Source organism: Quercus lobata, chromosome 5, assembly GCF_001633185.2.
Source record: "Quercus lobata isolate SW786 chromosome 5, ValleyOak3.0 Primary Assembly, whole genome shotgun sequence".
Classification (NCBI taxonomy): Eukaryota; Viridiplantae; Streptophyta; class Magnoliopsida; order Fagales; family Fagaceae; genus Quercus; species Quercus lobata.
In genome coordinates this window covers 59,389,215-59,410,966 of record NC_044908.1, presented here as the reverse complement: position 1 = coordinate 59,410,966, position 21,752 = coordinate 59,389,215, and the positions used below count along the sequence as shown (strand labels likewise).

The 21,752-nt window shown below is 34.5% G+C and overlaps 2 protein-coding genes across 4 annotated transcripts; one reads left to right on the top strand and one right to left on the bottom strand.

The window, feature by feature from the left end:
* The first annotated feature begins 811 nt into the window (after positions 1-811).
* Positions 812-18,214, top strand: LOC115988734 (probable starch synthase 4, chloroplastic/amyloplastic). 3 transcript variants are annotated; one of them, XM_031112351.1, is made up of 17 exons: positions 812-829; positions 1,135-1,325; positions 3,432-4,023; positions 4,344-4,425; positions 4,537-5,629; positions 5,702-5,753; positions 7,398-7,520; positions 7,598-7,673; positions 7,780-7,964; positions 8,068-8,262; positions 8,374-8,445; positions 9,210-9,419; positions 11,272-11,397; positions 16,925-17,074; positions 17,399-17,460; positions 17,557-17,632; positions 17,848-18,214. In XM_031112351.1, exons 2-17 carry the CDS (start codon positions 1,180-1,182, stop codon positions 18,022-18,024), a joined length of 3,417 nt encoding a protein of 1,138 aa, XP_030968211.1. In that variant the 5' UTR covers positions 812-829; positions 1,135-1,179; the 3' UTR covers positions 18,025-18,214. The 3 variants fall into 3 exon arrangements, with proteins under 3 accessions (XP_030968211.1, XP_030968209.1, XP_030968210.1); XM_031112349.1 differs by lacking the exon at positions 812-829 and adding an exon at positions 854-990; XM_031112350.1 differs by lacking the exon at positions 812-829 and having other exon boundaries at positions 854-1,325.
* Positions 18,215-20,144: 1,930 nt separating this feature from the next.
* LOC115988732 (chlorophyll a-b binding protein of LHCII type 1-like) lies at positions 20,145-21,100 on the bottom strand. The gene has a single exon (XM_031112348.1). It carries the CDS (start codon positions 21,033-21,035, stop codon positions 20,241-20,243), a length of 795 nt encoding a protein of 264 aa, XP_030968208.1. The 5' UTR covers positions 21,036-21,100; the 3' UTR covers positions 20,145-20,240.
* Between the last annotated feature and the right edge of the window lie 652 nt (positions 21,101-21,752).

Sequence of the window (21,752 nt, the reverse complement as noted above, 5' to 3'; positions counted from 1 at the left end):
AAAAATCAATAAATTTAATTCAAAATTTCCCAATTTCTCTTAATTATAGAAGGAATGAAAATATGAAATTTTGAGGAAATAGAGAGTAATAAGTATTTCATCTTACTTATTACATTCCCTTCCACTTAAACTTACAAACAAATGAAAAAACTTTTCATTCTTTTTATTAAAACTCCCAAATAAAATAAAGAAAAAATATTCTAAATCTTGTTTTAATTCCTTTCTATTTCATTCATTTCCCTCTTCCCGAGCTAGCTGTTAGACTTAGGAATCCTATCAAGTTGGATGGTTAAATCAATATCATTTTGTTAGGCCTAAATATAAGAAGATAAATTTATATATATTTCTTAAATATAGGACAAAACTTAGATACAATACTTTAAGTGTTATTTTTTAGATTTCCCTCTAAAGATTCAACCATATAATTACTTGACTAAAACATATATTTCAATACCACGAGAAAAAATTTACATAGTAAAATTAAAAAAAAAAAACTTAAAAAATAATTTTTAAATAATGTACTTAAGTCTTGTTCCTTAACATGATATCTTAAATTCTCCACTCATAATTCTAATAAATAATTAATAAAATTTACACAATTTAAATACATGGTAGATTGCATCACTCATCAAGACAAAAGGACAAAACAATTATTTTAAGAGGTCGCTTCAAGTTCAAAGTAAACATTGCAAGTCGAGCCCCAGAGCAAGTAAAAACAAGCTGCAGTCGACCTCACCTAAGCGCTTTTCCTTAACAAACCCATCACCATTCATTACGTCGGACTCGGATCCATGTGGAATCATCCGTTGGTTCATTCGTTTCAGATAAGGTAGTAATGTTTGTCTTTGTCACACGTTAAACCCGCACGTATCGTCACACATTCATTTCTCGAATCAAAGATGCCAACAGCAAGACTCAAAATCCAGACAAAGAGAATGAGTGTTGAGTCAGAAACGTATATAAAACATAGCAACACTGTACTACTGTGTGGTGTGTACAGTAATGTTAATATGTCAACTTTTCTCTAGATTCTCGTATAAGTACATAATCGTTGTGGCCAAGAAACCGTTTGTTCTATCTATCTATCTATCTTTTACTTGGTTGCTTAGTGTTTCTCTCTTTTATTACATGCAGATATAGATTAAAAAAGAGAGAGAGTGTTATTGGATTTAATTGAAAATGGCTGTGAAGCTATCTACATGGTTTTTGAGCCAAGGGATGATGAGTGGGCTGAACTCCAGCAGCAACCACTCCTATGTTCGTTTTTTCTCACCCTCCTATCGCTTACTTCCTGCTTCCTGTAAAATGCGTCACCGTAATCTCAGGTTCCTATCTACTTGTTCAATCTCATTCTTTTATTAATTGGAGCTGTATTTTGTGTTTTTTGTTCTTTGTCATCATAGTTTTGATCGTTTGATTGAGCTTTTGTTTTATGGGTATTGTTCTATAAATTGATTTATTTCTTGGGTTTGGAAATTGGGTTGCCTTTTCTTGATTTTGATTGACTTGTAGTATGATGATTGCTAAATTTTCCTTTTTGGGTGGTGGGAGTTTGAAAATTCATACAATAAACTTCCAAATTTGCCTTATTGATTGTATTGTGAACTAGTTCGGATTATATTTGTATCGATTGGAAAAATAAATAAAAAATGAAAACCATATTCGCCGCCTTTATCCTTATCCCAATTGATGCAATCGAATTATTACCTTTTGCCATCACCACTAGCCCACAACCTTCTTGGAGCTGATGTGCCACTGATAGTGATAGACAGAGCTATTGCCTAGGGAGTTTCGAACCCATGGCCGTACCCTCCACCCTTTCTTATGTGGGGAGGAGGTTTGGTTTGAGCTAGAGCTCATTGGCAACATATTTGATTATATATAATCCAAAAAAACTAATCTAGAAAGCTATGAATCTGTCCTTTTTAAAAAAAATATTGTGCCTCTAAGCTTGTGGAACCTAAGTTAAAATGACTGTCGTTGGTTCAACAGGTTGAGGTAAATGGTGGCAAGGCTAGGAAGAAATAGAACTGAAAATTCATTTTATGAGATGTTAGAGGTTGCTGACTGAGATAGACATATCACAGATGCTTCCAGGAGGAACGGGCAAAACTGAAGATATAGGAAGTGAGTCTAAGATTGATACATAAATTTCAGCAAATTGGAACAGCTGACCCAAAACTTAAGGATATTGCTTAGACAAGTTTATTTGAGTTACTTATCAAAAAAATTAATGTGGGTTACTTATGGCTTCCTTGAAATGTTAATTTCACAGTACTTGGTTACAGCTGGTCTATCACTCTATTGTCTTTAGCATTGGATCAATTTGATTCATTGAATTGAAATTGTTTTCCTTATTACAATATTTACACAAGTTAATGCTGAATTTTTGTTTATTAAAGATTTAATTTTTCTCTGTACTATTGTGCACATTGAAGTATTTTGGATCTTGAAGTATATGAGCTTATAGAGGCTTAATTGCCCTTAGGTTGATCCTTATTTATTTATTTTTTTGTAATAAGTTAGTATTAGAAAGGGAAAAAAGAAGGTTTGGGGGGGGGGGGGGATCATAGAAAAGAATCAAGAACAGACTGATACCTAGTAGAACAGAAGTATAAGAAAGGTTGACTTTATTTCCCCTGACGACTTTGCTGGAATTTCAGAGTCCTTGTTATTTCTTTCTATACAAAGAAACCACCTAAGGTACGATGGACTAGGTCCTGAGCTACAGACTTCTTCCACTCCCCAATTTCACCCTCTTATTTCCCTTAGTTTGAACCCTTTTTTACCAAGCAAGATAGGACAAAATCTCATTGCTGAATTTTTTTTAGGATTCCAATTCCTAGAAAATTATAAATTTATAACCTTGTCACATCTGATCTTACATACAAATTTAAATGCACACTTTAGAGCACATTATAGCACTTAATGAACTTAATGCCTTTTGGCATCCATTGTCTATGAATTGTGGTGGCAATGTTGAGTATTCACTTGAAAACCATGTATTCTAATTTGAACGTTGCTCTGCTTGTTTGAGTTGAAAACAAAAAATTTGGTAGAATGGTCTGATTAAGCATGTACTATGTGCTCTACTTTCCAAATTCAGATTCCTTGAAAATTTATCTTCAATAAATTTTCTTGTATTATAGACATGTAATTTTCTTAAGCAATCATAAATTCTCACCCAAGTTACCAGCTCTAGAAGCAAATTTTTGAAATTTGATTGAATTTCTTTTATGGAGTATTATTATTATTATTATTATACTACTACTACTACTACTACTACTACTACTTACTATTATTATTATTATTATTATTATATTTATTTTGTGTAATTTACATAGTTTATCTTATCTTGGATTAAAAAGTTTCTGTACCTTAAATTTGATTATTAGTATGCACTAACTTGATCATACAAAAATTACATACAGTTCCCAGCATAAAAAGCAACAATTGAAGAAAGCCTCTCATGAACGGCCTCCAACAAATGCAGATTTCCAGCCAAATGGTGATGAGGAGTTAGAATCCGAAAATGCTTCAATTATTAATGTCCCAATTTTGAGTGAGGAACTCATTTCAAATGATGATGTTGACACAAGCATAGCTCTGGAGCATACCAGTGCAAAACAATTGAAGAAAGCCTCTCATGAACAGCCTTCAACAAATGAAGATTTCCAGCCAAAAGGTGATGAGGAGTCAGAATCCGAAAATGCTTCAATTATTAATGTCCCAATTTTGAGTGAGGAACTCATTTCAAATGATGACGTTGACACAAGCATAGCTCTGGAGCATACCAGTGCAAAACAATTGAAGAAAGCCTCCCATGAACAGCCTCCAACAAATGAAGATTTTCAGCCAAAAGGCGTTGAGGAGTCAGAATCCGAAAATGCTTCAATTATTAATGTCCCAATTTTGAGTCAGGAACTCATATCTAATGATGATGTTGACAAAAGCATAGCTCTGGAGCCTACTGGTGCAAAGGAGTTGAGTAGTCCAACTATAACTAATGAAGAAAAATCTTTGGTATGGTCCTTCACCAAGACATCTACAACAAAATCAATAATCTGTGTTTGGACTATACCACTTTATTTTTTTCCTTTCTATCTATATTTCATGTTATTTACCCAGTGGGTGGGATTCTCACTGGTAAATTAAGAAAATTAATTGGAGATAAATGGAAAGTAAATGCAGTTGTTTATGGACAAAAAGTAACAACCCAGAGATCAAAAACTGGTTGATTTTTACAACAAAAACTGCTTTCATTTCCTCTTATTGGCTAGAAAAGCTAAGGATAATCGTTGTAAACTTAAAGAAAATTATTATATTCTTTGCTTGTCTCACAGGCTATAAACGTAGGTGGTGCAGGGCAACTATCAAGTGTTCAATCTGAGGATTTGGTTGGCATGATAAGATATGCGGAGAAAAGTAGGATATTTTCTGTACTTTTATAATCCTTTTGATATCTGTCTCTTTAGTTTAGCATCTTTGTATCAATTTACAGTGAAATACCTACCTATGTTTCCATTCTTGCTATAGATATCCTTCTTCTCAATCAAGCTCGGGTTCGTGCACTTGAAGATGTTGAAAAGATTCTCACAGAGAAGGAGACACTGCAAGGAGAGATCAATGCTTTGGAGATGAGACTTGCAGAAACTGATGCCCGGATTCAAGTTGCTGCCCAAGAAAAGATACGTGTGGAACTTCTTGAAGACCGGTTAGAGAAGTTGCGAAATGAATTCACTCAAAGGGATGGTACTGAAAGAATTGAGCTTGATATGTATGAGAATCATGAAAATCTTTTGAGTAGTGAGGACTCTATAATACATAATAATAGTTTTCATCCTCTTACCAAGGAGCTTAGCTCATTGAGGGAAGAAAATGTCTTCCTAAAGAATGATATAGAAGCACTTAAGTCTGAGCTTAATTATGTCAAGAACACGGATGAACGTGTGCTTATGCTGGAAAGACAACGCTCATTGTTAGAATCTTCCCTAAAAGACTTGGAGTCTAAACTTTCTGCTTCTCAGGAAGATGTTTCCAAACTTTCTTCTCTGAAAGTTGAATACAAGTACTTGTGGGACAAGGTGGAGAATTTACAAGAATTGCTAGATAAGGCAACCAAACCAGCAGATCAAGCTATTACAGTGTTGCAGCAAAATCAGGAGCTTCGAAAGAAGGTTGATAAATTGGAAGAATCCCTTGAAGAAGTTAATGTCTATAAGCTCTCATCAGAAAAATTGCAACAGTATAATGAATTAATGCATCAAAAGATCAAGCATTTGGAGGATCGTCTTCAAAAGTCTGATGAAGAGATATATTCTTACGTTCAATTATATCAAGAATCAGTGAAGGAATTTCAAGAAACGCTTAATAATCTGAAAGAAGAAAGCAAGAAGAGGGCAGTAGTTGAACCTGTGGATGACATGCCTTCAGAATTTTGGAGTCGTTTATTGCTCATAATTGATGGTTGGTTGCTTGAGAAAAAAATATCAACCCATGATGCAAAGTTGTTGAGAGAAATGGTTTGGAAGAAAGATGGACAAATTTGTGATGCATACATGGCATGCAAGGAAAAGAATGAACGTGAGGCTGTAACTACATTTCTCAGGCTGACATCATCACCAACACGGTATTAATTATTTAATAGTAACTTGTGGTGAATATAAGTGCTTTTCATTAATTTGTACCCTTTGTTGATCAGTCCAGGATTATATGTAATTCATATTGCAGCAGAGATGGCACCAGTTGCTAAGGTGTGCTCAACTTTGCGCTATGGTCTTTCCTTTCTTTCTTTGCTCGATCTTTGTGAAAACTTCAGTGAAGGATCTGAAGGTCTTTTATGTTGATTTAGAATTACATTACATACTGCTGAATAGATGGTCAAATATTGCTAGAGGAATCTGTGACGCTCAAAATGTCCATGTTGATATTATTGACAAATTCTCTCCTACATTGTAGTATATCATTTATTTTATGGAAATATAAGTGAGGGGGACCAATAAAGGAACTTGCATCTTGGTTGGAAATATCTTATGTCAAATTATATTAGTGTATACAGAACCTGGGATTTCACTTAAGCCTCTTTGATAAGATGCTTGATTGCACATATAAATTTATAAAGTCAGCTGTAGTATAGCTTCTGGGCTCAGAAATGCAATTTCTTTTTCCTTGCTGAATTCTGTAATGGTGCTTATGTAGACAAGTTGCCGCAGCACAAATAGTTATTTTCTACTCTTTGGTTGAACTTTGTGTGGTATATCCTTTCTTATGGAAAATGGCATATGGCTCCGACAAGGAAGTGGTCCCCAGTCCCCTTATTGCCTTTCCAATAACAACATAACAACTCCAAAATAAAAGGATACTAAACCATAACCTTAAAGTCATTATTATTTTCATTATTAAATTATGACTAACATACACTTTTTGTCCTTGAAATTTTGTCAGAGTTAGATTTCGTCCTCCAAATTTAAAATGTATCAATTTTGTCCTTTGAAAATTTGCCATTAAAGAAATTGCATACGTGGTAGATTGAGTGCTGGCATGGCACATATGTTAAAAAGTTGTATAGCATGGCATAAATTTAATAGCAGATGGATAGAAGGAAGAAATTGATCCCTTTAAAATTGATAAAAAGACAAAAGTTGAACTTCCACCAAATTTTTGAGATGGAAAAGTATATATCTCCCACTGATAGTACCTTATCTTTGTGCCTTAGATTATTAAACACATTTTTTTTTTTTTGATAAATAACGTAAGAACTTTTTATTAAAGAATATCTAACCCAAGTACACCGGAAATGTACTACAGTGGCAGAGATTAGTAACCCAAATTACATTTATTTTTCCTTTTTGAGTGCACCAAAGTTGGTTAAGCTTTTTTTTAAGTGGTTTGAAGCTGGCTTTATCTTGGCTTGCGCTCAGTTTGGTATTTTAAGTTTTCCCTCACAAGTTTTTTTAGATTATACAGAAGACTATATAATGGCTTAACACACAAGTCAAAATGCTCCACAAATGCTCTCTGTTGGATCTTATCTGCCACACATATCTCAAATTACCTGCCTGTTAAAATATTTCTTCAGCACATTTACTATGCTATATTTTGCACGAATAAAAGTAGTATATGCTTTTGTTTGGCCTTTATCTAGTTTTCAGCATTGAACTATTTTCTCTTCTGGTGCTGGCCTTGTATCCATGTGGAAAATATAAGAAAAGTTTGAATACTAAAATTTTTTAACATTTATTTGGACGAGAAAAAGGATAGGTGCTAATGTTCTATAATCATGATTCATGAACTACGATTTAAAATTTTATGTCGTCTATTCTTGCTTAGTTTTTAGTGTTAGTTCTATGATTTCTTCAAGATTCTGATTTCTTCAAGATTCTACATTTCTTCTGTAGGTTGGTGGTTTGGGGGATGTTGTAGCTGGTCTTGGTAAAGCTTTGCAAAAAAGAGGACACCTTGTGGAAATTGTTCTTCCAAAATATGATTGCATGCAATATGATCGTATTCGTGACTTAAGGGTGAGTTATTTTTTGTTATAATATTTTGAAGTACCCGAGTTTCAAGAATATCTCAATGATCTGATTAACTGATACAGGTCCTGGATGTGGTGGTAGAGTCATACTTTGATGGCCAACTATTTAAAAATAAAATCTGGGTTGGCACAGTTGAAGGTTAAGGATTTTATAGTTTTTGTTTGCATTGTATACTTTAGAGTGTGGACTGTACAAAAATTCTATGTTTTAGTGTCAGGTACTTATTATAAATTTAATTATGCAGGTCTTCCTGTTTATTTTATTGAACCTCATCATCCTAACAAATTCTTCTGGAGAGGAGAATTTTATGGCGAGCATGATGATTTCAAGCGTTTTTCATTTTTTAGCCGTGCGGCACTTGAGTTGCTTCTTCAAGCTGGCAAGAAACCAGACATAATACATTGCCATGATTGGCAGACAGCTTTTGTTGTATGGACCATATAATCTTCATTGTTGACTCGTGCTTTATTTGATGTCTGACATTTATTTTTATATATTTATTCTTTTAAATGAAATTTTGTTGCCTTCTTAGGCACCACTTTACTGGGATTTATATGCCCCTAAAGGATTGAATTCGGCTAGAATATGTTTCACATGCCACAACTTTGAGTACCAAGGGACTGCTCCTGCTGCAGAATTGGCATCTTGTGGTCTTGATGTCCATCAGCTAAACAGACCAGATAGAATGCAGGACAACTCTGCACATGACAGGGTCAATCCTGTTAAGGTATAGTAATTATTGATACATATTTACTAATTGTTGAGAAACACATTTATTACTGATATCATAAAAGACATGCAAATATTTCATAATGTCTTATGGATTCCCTATTTTCAGGGTGGAGTTGTATTTTCTAATATTGTGACGACTGTTTCGCCTACTTATGCACAAGAGGTGCGGACTGCTGAGGTACGAACTTTGCCTTTACATTGGTTTTGTTGCATTTACGTTAAAAATTCACAAGAATGCTTTGAGGTTGCTTTTATAGTCATTATTATAATTAGGCTGCCGGTTGAGAAGATTAGGGGGGAAAGGTTGGGGAAATTTGCCATTTAACATTATTTTAGCAACTATTTTGTTAGTTGACATGTTTTTTAAACATATTAGTAAACTAGCATCTTGAGCCTTAGAGACTTGAGTTTAGCGAAAAAACTCGAGTCTTAGAGACTCGAGTTCAGTGAAAAAAGAAGAAGATCTGAAGAGTAAAGAACCCACGGCAGATCAGAAGAAGAAGACAAAAGAAGAACAACCCAGACGAAGAAGAATAACCCACACGGCAGATCTGAAGAAGGAGAACCCAGAAGAAGCCACCACTTGGAACTCGTGGCTTAAGACTCGGTTTTCAAAGCCTTGAGATGTTAGTTTGCAAAATAGTTTTGTAAACTTGACAACTAACTAAATTGTTCCAAAAATAACGTTAAATGGCAAAGTTTCTCGAAAAAGTCCCTCTTTTTCATTCACATCAGGTAATTAAATATCACATAACCTCTATGTACTGACTTTACATGACATGATGGAATAATATTATTCCTGGCTTCAAATTGATCCAAGATGATTAGGGTGGGATGTCTACCATGTCTTACAAAAATCAACGCAGATGTTTTAAGGGAGTATTCATATCAGTTTCATTGCTTTCATGAAGCCCTTATATGTTGTTATTTTTTGATTTACAGGGAGGAAAAGGTCTCCATTCAACACTTAATTTTCACTCAAAAAAGTTCATTGGGATTTTAAATGGAATTGATACTGATGCATGGAATCCTGCCACTGATACATTTCTCAAAGTCCAGTACACTGCAAATGATCTTCAAGGGAAAGCAGAAAATAAGAAAGCTATGAGAAGGCATCTAGGGCTTTCTTCTGCAGATGTCAGGAAGCCACTGGTAATTTTATTTTACCAAATGGTGACATCATCATATCACATTAAGTTTTCATATTTGTTGACATTTTAATATGCAGCAATAATATAGTAGTATAATATATTACCCTTTTGAAAAAGTTATATTTTGACTCACCACATTTGTGGTTTTACAATATACTGTCACCAGCTATGGAAATTACATTTGGGATCCTAGAAGCTGTACTTTAAGCTTTGTATTATCATGCATACATGGGAAAATGTTTTTTATTTTATTTTATTATAAGTGAATGAAGAATTTTTATTGAAAAGGGGGATTGCTTCATGTTCACAATAATGAACACAAAGTATCCTAAAAAATTACAAAGAATCAAACCGAAACTCTAAGAGAATTATGAAACTCAAAACTAGAAGTAAAATGAGTGAAACCCCTAACCATAGACCAATAAAACAAGGTATGAATCAATAAGGATTTCTACTTATCGAGGGATCTCTCAATGTCGTTAAACATATGAAAGTCGTGTTCCTTCCCGGCACTAACCACATCAAACATGGTGGCACTAAATTCTAAACATCTGAAGAATGCTTCTAAACCAACTCTTACACCCAAACAATAAGGCCTTTACTATCAAAGGAATCACCCACTAAATTCCAAACATGCTAAGAACTTTACTCCACAGCATATGATATGAGTAACATCACAATGAAGTAATAAATGGTCCACTATTTCCCTGCAATATTGACACAAGCAGCACCATTCTATCCTTCTTAATAAGGTTATCAATAGTAAGAATTTTACCCCAAGCTTCTGGCCATAAAAATAAAGAAACCCTCTTTGGGGCCTAGACACACCATATACTCTTCTAAGGGAAAAAAATGCCATGGATAACTTTGTTTTAAGAACAAACATGAAACTTGCCTCTCCCTGTTAAGCACTATTTCATCTTATCACCCCCCTCCCCCCTAGGCACCTGAGATTAGATATGATTTGAAAAGAAATTAACAGAGCCCAACTCCCAATTATGGAAGTCCCTTTGAAAACTTACATCCCAGCTCCTAAACTCCCCCCATCCAGCCTAGAATCCAACGAATCAAAGATGGAGGCTTTCGAATCGGTTGAGCTGGCAAACAGACATGGGAAATTGTTAGCATGGAGGCTCAAGACATGCAACTCTGTCTCATATATGCCCTGCTTTTAGTTCATACTGGTATCAGGACTGAAAGTTCCATTTGAGCTTACAGCTAAAATACAGGAATGTATACAGTTGGGAGAACTTAGATTTGGAAATTTCTCCCATTTTATTTTTGTTCTCTTTAGTTGCTTTATAAACAGCCTCCCTGCCCTTCTTTTTTAAAGTTTTGTACTAAGCTCATGTTAATGCATTCTTTAACAATGTACCTGGCAACAAAATGTGATTCTGCTGCCAGAATCTTTGCAGTTGTTTTAGGATCCTTTTTGTTGTTTTTATTGAATCCATGTTACTGATTTAATAGATAGAGAAGTCTGTTTTGGATAAATATTAGGGCACGTAAAATTCTTCTTTTATTGTTGGGAGTGTTTGAGATATCACAATAATTATTTGGTTTGTATGTCATAATTATTTTGGTGATATACTCCCATGTAGGACCATCTTTATGTTTTGAAGAAATGACATTGTCACTGGCCTTGTAAGAAAGGTCTTGGGTTCATCACATGAGAAAAGGATGTGGGAGGGAGAAGGCTACCTTTGACTGTGTAGCCTAACATTTCCACTTGATAAAAAGGAAAAGAAAAAGAACATAATTGGCATTTTCTATATTTCTTTATTTGATCCTGATTATAGTTGGTGAATCTGCTTGAAATCTTACTTGATTTTGTTTGATCTTTTATTCAATAGTTAGGCTGCATAACAAGATTGGTGCCTCAGAAAGGTGTACATCTTATTAGACATGCGATATATCGAACGTTGGAGCTGGGAGGACAGTTTGTACTTCTTGGCTCAAGTCCAGTGCCACATATTCAGGTAATGTTTTACTTTTTCTTTATTAAATTCTTTACAAATAGAACCCCCACCGCCCTCCCCCCAAAAAAAGAAGACAGGGAGTAAAAGGATAACCTCACTCTAATCAAATGGTTGATTTTTATTTTGAAGGTCTAATCCTAGTAATTTCTTATTCATTCTTCTAACATCGATACTATTATGTGTAGAATCCATGGTTTTAATAACCGGACCGGACCGGCCAATTCAACCGAAAACTAAGCATTAATCCGGTCCGGTTATTGATAAAAACCGAAAATAGAGGAAAAACCATTAAAAACTGGAAACCGCCGGTTTGCCAGTTTAACCAGCAAAACCGAAAACCAGTACGGTTAAACCGGTTTTTAGCAATTCTTCATTAAAACTTCAGATGCTGTGTTTAAAAAAAAAAAAAAAAAAAGAGAGAGAGAGAGAAAGAGAGATTTTGTTTCAGATTTGAGAGGAGAGATTTTGATTTTGAAAATGCTCTGAAGCTTGAAGTGGTGAAGCTTAAGACACCAACAGTGACCCCAAAAACATCAGATCTCCTATCTTTGTGTTGAGGAAGGAGCTCAAAACCGAAGCAAATTTACAATGATTTGATCTGTCCGCTTCAGTCTTTGTTTGCTGCTCTTGCACAGTTGCACTTGCACATATCCATATTGATGAGAGAGACAGAGAGAGGGAGAGAATATTGAAGAGGGAAATGAAAATTTAGCAAAAAGTAGGATAGGAAAGAAACTAATTTCAAAATTGTTGTTTGAAAGTTTGAATAACACGTGTGGATGTAGTAGATTTTCAAAATGTGTGGTGGGTGTGATATGAATGTGTTAAGTGTAGGATAGGTGGGAATTAAATATCAAGTGGGCAATGATACTATTACCCATTGGTGACTTACTTTTTGTTATTTGACAAATTAAAAAATAACTAAAAATGGTTTGTAATTTTTACACTTGACCTTTATATGGTTTTTTTTTTTTTTTTTGGTTGAATTTTGTTAAGTGGTGTCCAAAAGTTGGTAAGTTAATATTTAATGTTTTACTATTATTTAATTCTTTAGTTAAAATGACTAGTTATAAAATTATTTATTTATTTTTATAATTAATAATTATTTATTTGTTATTTATGACATCATCGGTTCGATCATCAGTCGGACCCCGATCAGACCATAAAACCAGTAAACACTCCCTAATCCGGTTCTTTCACTGAACCGGTTTTTAAAACCATGATAGAATCAATATTAGGAGCATAAAGGAAATTGAGAATGGAAAATTCAGTAGTAATATTCTACAAGTTTGAAAACTTCTTTCTGACCCAAATTTGCATGTGAAACTTCTTTTTAAAATTCTAAAGATCTTCTTCTTCTTCTTCTTTTATTTAAGTTTTAAGCAATAGCTATATCAAGAAAAAGTATGAGAAAGGGGCACAGCCCTAGTAAATGGGGAATTTACAGAGGAAGAGGCAAAAGGAAATGAAAGTAAACAAGTACAGAAAATATTATCTAAAATTCAATATATCCAGGAACTCCAGCAAGTTGAAGTAGAGAATGAAATAGTAGGCTGAAGTCCATTCATAGAAAAAAGAATAATAATAAAATAATAAAGGAAGAAGAAGAAGAAACTAAAAGAAAGAGAGAGAGAGAGAGAGAACTTCAACTTTGTCCTCCTGAAATGATGTGCATACCTATATCTCCCCGTGCACCACATTAAACATAACAGAATAGTCTGCCTTTATTTTTATTTTTAATGAATGAGCAATTATATTTCAAAGAAAATATTACAGCAAGTTAGTACAGAAAAAACCTCACAAATCTTGCTGGGACAGCCAGCTGCACAAAGAAAAAGATTCATACAGCAGGGGGAAAAAAAACCCTTAGCAAAGTGCTAGCAGCAAGGAGAATTTCTAAGGCTTGGAGGAGAGATGCCCCGATAGTAGCACAGCACTCTATTCAAAACAGAATTGCAGAAACAATCCCTGCTTTCTACCCTATTTTTAACTTCCTTTTTGATAGTTCTAATGATAGTCTCTCCAGACTTAATCCTGCCTTGACAAGTTGCCCTATCTCTTAGCTTCTACAGATTATAAGCAGCAGACCATAGAGCTGTTTTGCCAAGGACAGCTCTCAAACTCAATCCCCTCAACTGGTCTTCACCCCACAACATGATGTCCTTTCAATGGAATTTAGGATTTATAATAAAACACCAGCCCATAATGGTTTTCCACACTCTTCTGGATATGGGGCACTTAAAGAAGAGGTGCTCCCTATTCTCAATTCTATTTTTGCATAAAACACAAATAGCATCAGTCACTACTCCCCATGGTAGAAGCCTATCCTTTGTCAACAGCCCATTCTGACTTGCAAACCAATGAAAGTGTGTTTAGTAATTGAACCTAAAAACCAGATCAATTGATACCACTTGACCCCTGGATTTTTCCATCTTATATGCCAGACCAGGTACTAGAACAAGAATAAAAGCCAGATTTAGAAGGAATCCAGAAAGGCCTATCCTCATCTACAATTTCTACCAATGAGAGTTTAGTCCTGAATGGCCACTAAATTATCAGATCTTGCGGTGGCCAGTGCCACTCCTGATTCTGCAGGACACTAGAGACCAAAGCAGTCAACAAGCTGGTAAAGTCATAGACTGTTTTATAACCATGTCTTTGATAAAAGACACCATCATGATGCCACCATTGTGCCAAAGATAGATGATAAATCAAAGCCCAACATCAAATCAAATAAGAGGTCTAACTTCATTTCAGAGTTTTGGAATCTTCCTCTAGCTCCATGTACAATCCTGAGGGATTTTGACAATCCAAAAGCTCCTACCCTCCAAAAGCTTAGCTTTCACCCAAGCAACCCATAAAGAGCCTGCCTGAGCAAACAAAGAGTAGATAAATCCATGAACATGTTAAACAAAGGAGAAAGTATTGATACAAAGATAATTTTAAGCAACCAAGTAAATAATTTGTTTCAACAACCTTAGTAAAGTAAAGTATATCAAATAGTTATATAGCTACAACAATGTTTCAACAACCTTAGTAAAGTAAAGTATATCAAATAGTTATATAGCTACAACAATAACAACAAAAACAACCAAGCCTTATTCCCAAAATTTTTGGGATTAGCTAATTAAATAGCTCTATAGCTACTGTAATGAAATTTGAATTAAAACATATAGCACTTAACAAGAATCACAAATGAGCAAAACTTAGTTACAGTTCTTTAGGTGCTACATATTAAGTTTCCAAATTTAATTCAAACACTTGGTTGCATTGAGCAATGTTAGACAAACAATGTTATCTTTCCTAAAAATAATTAAATTTAAGACAACAATATGTTTGAATTTAATTGGGGAACCTAGTGAATAACACCTAAGAAATTTTATCCAAGTTTTACTTATCACAAATCAATTAGGTATGTACTATTGTAGTCAAATTCAGAAATTATTGAATTATAGAAATTGTTGTGTAATTTATTAATAACTAAAAAGATCAATGATCAAAGAGATAATTGGTTCATTGAAAGACTTAAGTGCATCAAGTGGAATCATTAATCATTAGGATTGGTCTAATAGAATATTAATGATTTTAATTAATGAGACATGAATAATAATAATAATAATAATAATAATAGTAGATAAAAATATTTAAAGAAAAATTGATAGATGGCAGCTGTGTAGGACTGAGTCCTGACACAACAATATGCCATACCTTAGACAATTCTTGAATTTTTGGAGTTGAACTTAATCTAAACTTCAGGTTTTATATAAAATATAAGAGAATGTTTGGCAACATTCACCCCCCCCCCCCTCTAATTTTCTATTTTCTAGACCAAAAGATTTGTTTGGTAACTTTTTTTTGATACTCAAAAGAGAAAAGAAACAAAAATGGTTTCCAAATCTCAATTTCCAAAGGAAATTGAGAATAGCTAATAACTTGTTTTCAATTATGAAAACACGGAGAAGCAAATTAACTTAATGAAGTCTAGGCTTTGAGTCCTAGCTGAAACAAAAAAGTGAAACAAAAAGCACAATAACAAAGTCCAAATTAAACTTGTGGCCAAACCCAAACCCACCGCTCTCTCCTCCCTCCCTCCACTTTCCTCTTGTCATCCATGAAATCATCTTTTAGTTCACAGCCTGACGCACAGGATTACCAGACATGACAAACTTGAACATCAATTACCAATGATATATGAAGAAACGACCCAAGCCTAGAGTTAAATGAGCTAGATTTCATGTTCAGGTTTTGGTCTTATGTTTGAAAAATACAATGCCTATGTGTTCAGACTTTAGCGAGCTTGTTTTAGTCTGGCAACAAATGCATGTACCTCCTATGCTGGCATGTGATTGTTTAGACACATCTCCTTCTTTTTTCTTTTTTTTTTCTTTTTTTTTTAATTATTAATAAAAAAAGTTCATAGATTAGTCTAAAAAAATATATATACATAATATATTGTTTCATCACTCAGTTAATAGTCCCGTTCTTCCCCCAAAAACATAAGTAAACAGGCACAAGAAATTCTCACTCTTGTTTTAAACTAACCAAAAGTATTTTTAATTTTGGAAACACAATAAAATCGTTTTTTTATTTTTATTCTTCAAAACAAGTTTTTGGAAACAATAAACAAAAATAATTACCAAACAGAACCTAAGAATATGTCTGTAATGAATCATTTTATGGTATTAATGGTCTCATGTATTAACAGTAATAATGAGAAAATATAAAACCTTATTATGGTGTTAGTAATACAAATGCAATTATTGTTAGTGTGCATAGCTCTGGTACCATTCAGAATTTGTGTTTCATGCAATTGAATTAGACAAATTATGAAATTAGAGGATAGATGACAGTTCACTTTGAAGCAAGTACAATTATTCTTCTGAAAATTTATGAATTCTGAAGACAATGAGCTCTAGCTCAAATGGTGGTTCCTTCTCCTATAAAAATGGGTGGAGGATGAATTGTAGATTAAAAATCCATTGTATGTATTTGAAACTTAGCCATAAAAGGAAAAAAAATGCATAGTCAAATACACATCCTTTTTGAAATTTTAATCTCACCATAACTGCTCTCTCTCTCTCTCTCTCTCTTGCGTATATCCATTAGGAAAGCACAAAAATTGAATATCCATTTAAATTTTTATATATTTAATTTTTCAAAACTTAAAAGTCATCAGTTAGTTGACATGTCAAGATCATTTACATGTGGTAATGAATGTATCAATTTAATATATCAGATTTAAAACAAAAAGCCAATGGTTCAGTTGCCATGTCCATATTAATAGCAGTTGGTAATGAATTTCTTACTATTTGAAGTTCACTTGTTGCTTCTTCCATATGATGACTATATGTGCTTATAGCTAATGATTTCTATTATTAGAAGGCAAAGACTTCCATCCCATTTCTCTGTTTTGTTTGCCAACCTTTTTTTTTTTAATGAAAATTTTGTTTGCCAACTTAGCCATATAGATTTATGCTGAGTGATTTGTGTTTTTGCTCTATGTTTATTGTAAATTTTTATCTTGTAGAGGGAATTTGAGGGTATCGCACACCAGTTTCAGAATCATGATGACATTCGATTGATGTTGAAGTATGACGAATCTCTTTCCCATTCCATATACGCAGCATCTGACATGCTCATCATCCCGTCCATCTTTGAGCCATGTGGCCTTACACAGGTAAAGTCTGCACTTATTCTTGAGTAAGGCTCCTTGAACAGAAAACTGCCTGAGCACATTTCTCTCTTATCAAATTGCACTTAATGGAGAGAGACTTAAAGAAGCCACACAGCCCCTGCACTTCTCATTTAAAAACTGAGACGTGGAAAAGATGACTCTTGAAATCAATGGATGATGTTACTTTAGCTATGTTCTCTATCCTCATCTGTGGCATATAAGCCTCTAGCTAAACACCTTATTTCAATGTACTAGTGTCGAATCCAAATTCTATTATGTTTTTTTTAGCTTTATTTTCTGTGTTAACTCCTTGTATATTTTCTCTAGTTGATAGCCATGAGATATGGCTCTGTACCAATTGCAAGAAAAACCGGCGGTCTGAATGACAGGTGGGTTAAGCCTCCTATATAGCATCTCCATATTGTGATTCAAGTTTATTACTTTCAGAAAAATCTTATTTAAACATTCTTTTTTTTCTTGTGTAGCGTTTTCGACATTGATGATGATACTGTACCTCTCCAGTTCCGGAACGGATTTACCTTTTTAAATCCTGATGAACAGGTAAATCAGTGGAATACTGAGTTTTAGTTGAGTACTTCTATGTCTGTATTTGTGTTCATTAATTTTTATTTAGCAGGCAATTTGCTGCTCTAGTCTGTTAGAGCCTTAGGCTATTGCAGTCAGCTACAAATCTTAGCATCATATGTGGAGACTTCTGTTTTATCCTCTCTCCTCTTGTGTGGATGGACTGTTCTGATGCATCTTTATTTTGACAGAGTGTCAACAATGCTTTGGAACGTGCATTTAACCTCTACAAGAATAACCCTGAGAAATGGCAGCAGCTTGTTCAAAATGACATGGTTATAGATTTTAGTTGGGAGTCATCAGCTGCACACTATGATGAACTTTACGCAAAGTCTGTGGCCAGAGCAAGGGCCACAAACCGGCCTTAAGCTTGTTTGCTGATGATGATTCACTTCTCTTTTGGCAAAAACAGCCTTCTCCACGCAAGCTTGCCTGGAGGAACATTATCAGGTTTTTTCTATATAAAAGTGTAGCTGAGATTGGAACACACTTAATTTATAGGTGTTGTACGGTGTATCTATATAAAGTTCAAGCTGAGATTGGAATGCTTGATTTATAGATGTTCTAAGTGGGAAGCCTGGCTAACAATCTGACATATAGCATGAGAGATTAAATAGTTTTTTTTTTTTTTTTTTTTTGATGAAGGCTCCAGCTGCATTGGTGGATTTGATATTCCTTTGACCTTCACGGCTTCACCCAACTTCTTGTTGCATTGGATGCATTTTTCATTTTATCATGAAAGCAATCAATGTATATTAAATATTATCACATTGTTTTAGATCGAAGTTTAATGTATACCTTCTCTCTACACAAGGCAAATGTGCCTCTTCTTTCATAATGTAATACAACATTATTCAAGAACATAATGAACTGATGTTCGAGTGTATCTACTCAAAACATAAATGATTTTGGCAATAAGTACTAAAAATTATAGTGAATTTATTTTCATTCTCCTAACACCCTTCTCCCTTGCTGTTATGAGGTTCTGTCAGTTCCAATTTATATGTTAAAGCTGTTGGATAAGGATGGCAGGCTTCATTTCTGAATAATTGTGTAATCTAATTTGTTGGATAGGGTTTCGTGAGACATGTAATTGCCTTTGCAAATGACACCTAGTAAAAAATGTAGCACAACATTTAGCAAGTTATTATGGGAATGTAGAACTAGAGAGCCAGTTCAATAAGATTTTGCATGGTTGTGATATGGAATAAGAATTCGAGTCTTGTTGGGAAGGCTTGATCAGAGACTACAAGTAGAGGGGTCACCAATGACTTTTAATTGTTTATATGAGAACTGTGAAATTCAGCTTTTAGCTTAAATATTTTGTTTGTTAGAAATAGACTGATAACTTCATCGAAGAGTGAGCATAAATAATGGTTTTTTTTTTTTTTTTTAATCAAATGTCTTGTAATGACACAGAATTTCTGCGTCAGTCATGTTGAATCATCAAATGCAATTGATTGTATTGTCAATGCCATTACGTTGCATTGAATTAATGTTCTCATATTGATGATATCTTTAGCAAAAGAGCAGCCCTAGACCTCCCTATCTTTGGCTAAATACTTTAATAACAAGTCTAACCTTAAACCTCCAGAATCTTGTTTGGTTTTGAAAGCCATTTGCAACCAATTGGCCTACAACCATGTGACATTTCAAACAAGTCTCATACATTATTATTTAATATAATTGAGTTTGAAATTAATTGATTTGTATTACTTTATGTTTTCGAAAATTATTATTATATTCTAATAATAATCTTTAATATATTTAACCAAAAAAATTTTTTGATTTAAAATTTCTAAAGAATATTAATTATGATTAATAACTTAAATGATAATTAACATGATTTAATGAAAGAAAATTATACGTTATTTTGGGGACTTAACAATTATTGATATGTTTAGCTTGACGACCTTAAAATTCTTTTTGACTCCATTCGGGTAGGTTGCTTGCATGAATCCTATTCCTTGCCCTCAACATGTCCTATTTTGGCTGCTAGTAGCAAAAATTGAAAAGAAACTCGAGCTTGAGTAGTTGAAAGGTGAACCTTCAAAGAGGCTTGTTTCTTGGTCAGTCTCAAAACTGTCATCTCTTTCTCAATCTCCCCAAATCCACATAATTAGAATTTAGATTTACCATTTTAATATCGTGGATATTATTAGTAGATCAAGATTTTCTTGTTCTTGAGAAATTAATCTAAAGAGTCTCATACAAATGGAAAATTAGTGATTCTCCGGGAATATTGCATGACTCTTGCTAACAGTTGAACTATAAATTAAAAAATGTTACTTGTACTATTTTATTTTTATAAGCTTATAGTTATTACTATTAACTTATTATCATAGTAATTTGAAGAAATGACAAAGTTTAGCTCACTAAAAAGCATAGTACTAGATAGCGATTGTGGTTTCATTGTGGCATAATCCTCAGTTCACAAGCGAAGATATATGTCAGTACACAAAAATTTACTAGTTACATCACATGAAACTTATAAATGCCAAAGATAAATGCTTTTTATTACGTTTACAAATAATTTACAACAACAATCTCAATCCAAAAAGTAAAGTTCACAATTTTGCTTTGCTCACTTTCCAGGGACAAAGTTTGTGGCATAAGCCCAAGCATTGTTGTTAACTGGGTCAGCAAGATGGTCTGCTAAGCTCTCCAATGGTCCCTTTCCAGTCACAATAGCCTGAACAAAGAAACCAAACATAGAGAACATAGCCAATCTCCCATTCTTGATCTCCTTCACCTTAAGCTCAGCAAATGCCTCTGGGTCATCAGCAAGGCCCAATGGGTCAAAGCTTCCACCAGGGTAAAGTGGGTCAGTCACCTCACCGAGCGGCCCACCAGCAATACGGTAACCCTCAACAGCACCCATCAAGACAACCTGTGTGGCCCAGATGGCCAAAATGCTCTGTGCGTGGATCAAGCTTGGGTTACCCAAGTAGTCAAGCCCACCTTCGCTGAATATTTGGGCTCCAGCCTTAAACCAAACGGCTTCACCAAACTTGACACCGTTGCGGGCCAAGAGCTCAGGGAAGACACACCCAAGAGCTCCAAGCATGGCCCATCTACAGTGGATGACTTCAAGCTCTCGGTTCTTGGCAAAGGTTTCTGGGTCAGCAGAAAGCCCAGCAGTGTCCCAACCATAGTCACCGGGGAATTCTCCAGTAAGGTAAGATGGGGGCTCACCAGAGAATGGGCCCAAGTACTTGACACGGTCTGGGCCGTACCATGGGCTTCCAGAGGAAACTCGCTTGGTGGCTGTTTTCCTCATGGTGATACGTCCAACACTGAGCTCAGAGGTGGATGGAGCAAGCTGTACTGCCTTGCCTGCAAATGATGGAGAAGAGAGAGCCATGGTTGAGGCTGCCATTGTTGAATTTGTGGTAAGAGACAATTTGATAATGCAATGCAAGGGAGGGAGTGATGGATGTTTGTATCATCAGGGATGCTTTATAAATAGGAGTATCAAGAAAAAGGTCTTTATCTTAGGAGATCAATATCTGCGTTCCTATTGGTTGTAAAACTTTGAGAATTTTGATACTGTATGCCCACTTGGCACTCTCTACACCACTTACACCCTTTGATTAGTTTTTGAGTCCAGATGTATATCAAAACAAAATTTTGTTAGCAATATTGGTGTGAGCATATTGTTCCTCCAATAAAGAATTGCCACTTGTGCCATGGGATGGGATAGTGGGTATATCTGCAAGGACAAGTACTGTATATCCCATGCACAAGCACATGGGTAGGGACTAGCAAGCTTCAGGGAATCCTTCAAGAGTGCATATTAAATATTAATTGTGGAAGTATGACTAATATTATCCCTTGGATGAATAGTAAGTTGATTTTCTATGTGAACCTCAGTGACGGTAAAATCAACCCTCATATATCACATAATGTCAAAGTAGTATCATTTTGTACCATATAATTCTGATAGAAAGACATGCTACGTACGCAGCTTTGGCAACAAAATTTGACAGGAATGCATGCTCTTCTACTATTTCATATAGCAATGCTAGCCACTAGTTAATTTGTTATGGTTAGTCCCTTCACAAATGGTGGCCCAGCAATTGGAGAACCTGCTGAT

Bases quoted from the DNA above. Each gene is read 5' to 3' on its own strand.
- LOC115988734 (XM_031112351.1), top strand. From the start codon at position 1,180: ATGGCTGTGAAGCTATCTACATGGTTTTTGAGCCAAGGGATGATGAGT. The intron at 4,426-4,536 runs GTAGGATATTTT...TTCTTGCTATAG, and splicing joins GATAAGATATGCGGAGAAAA to ATATCCTTCTTCTCAATCAA. The intron at 7,965-8,067 runs GTATGGACCATA...TTGCCTTCTTAG, and splicing joins ATTGGCAGACAGCTTTTGTT to GCACCACTTTACTGGGATTT.
- LOC115988732 (XM_031112348.1), bottom strand. From the start codon at position 21,035: ATGGCAGCCTCAACCATGGCTCTCTCTTCTCCATCATTTGCAGGCAAG.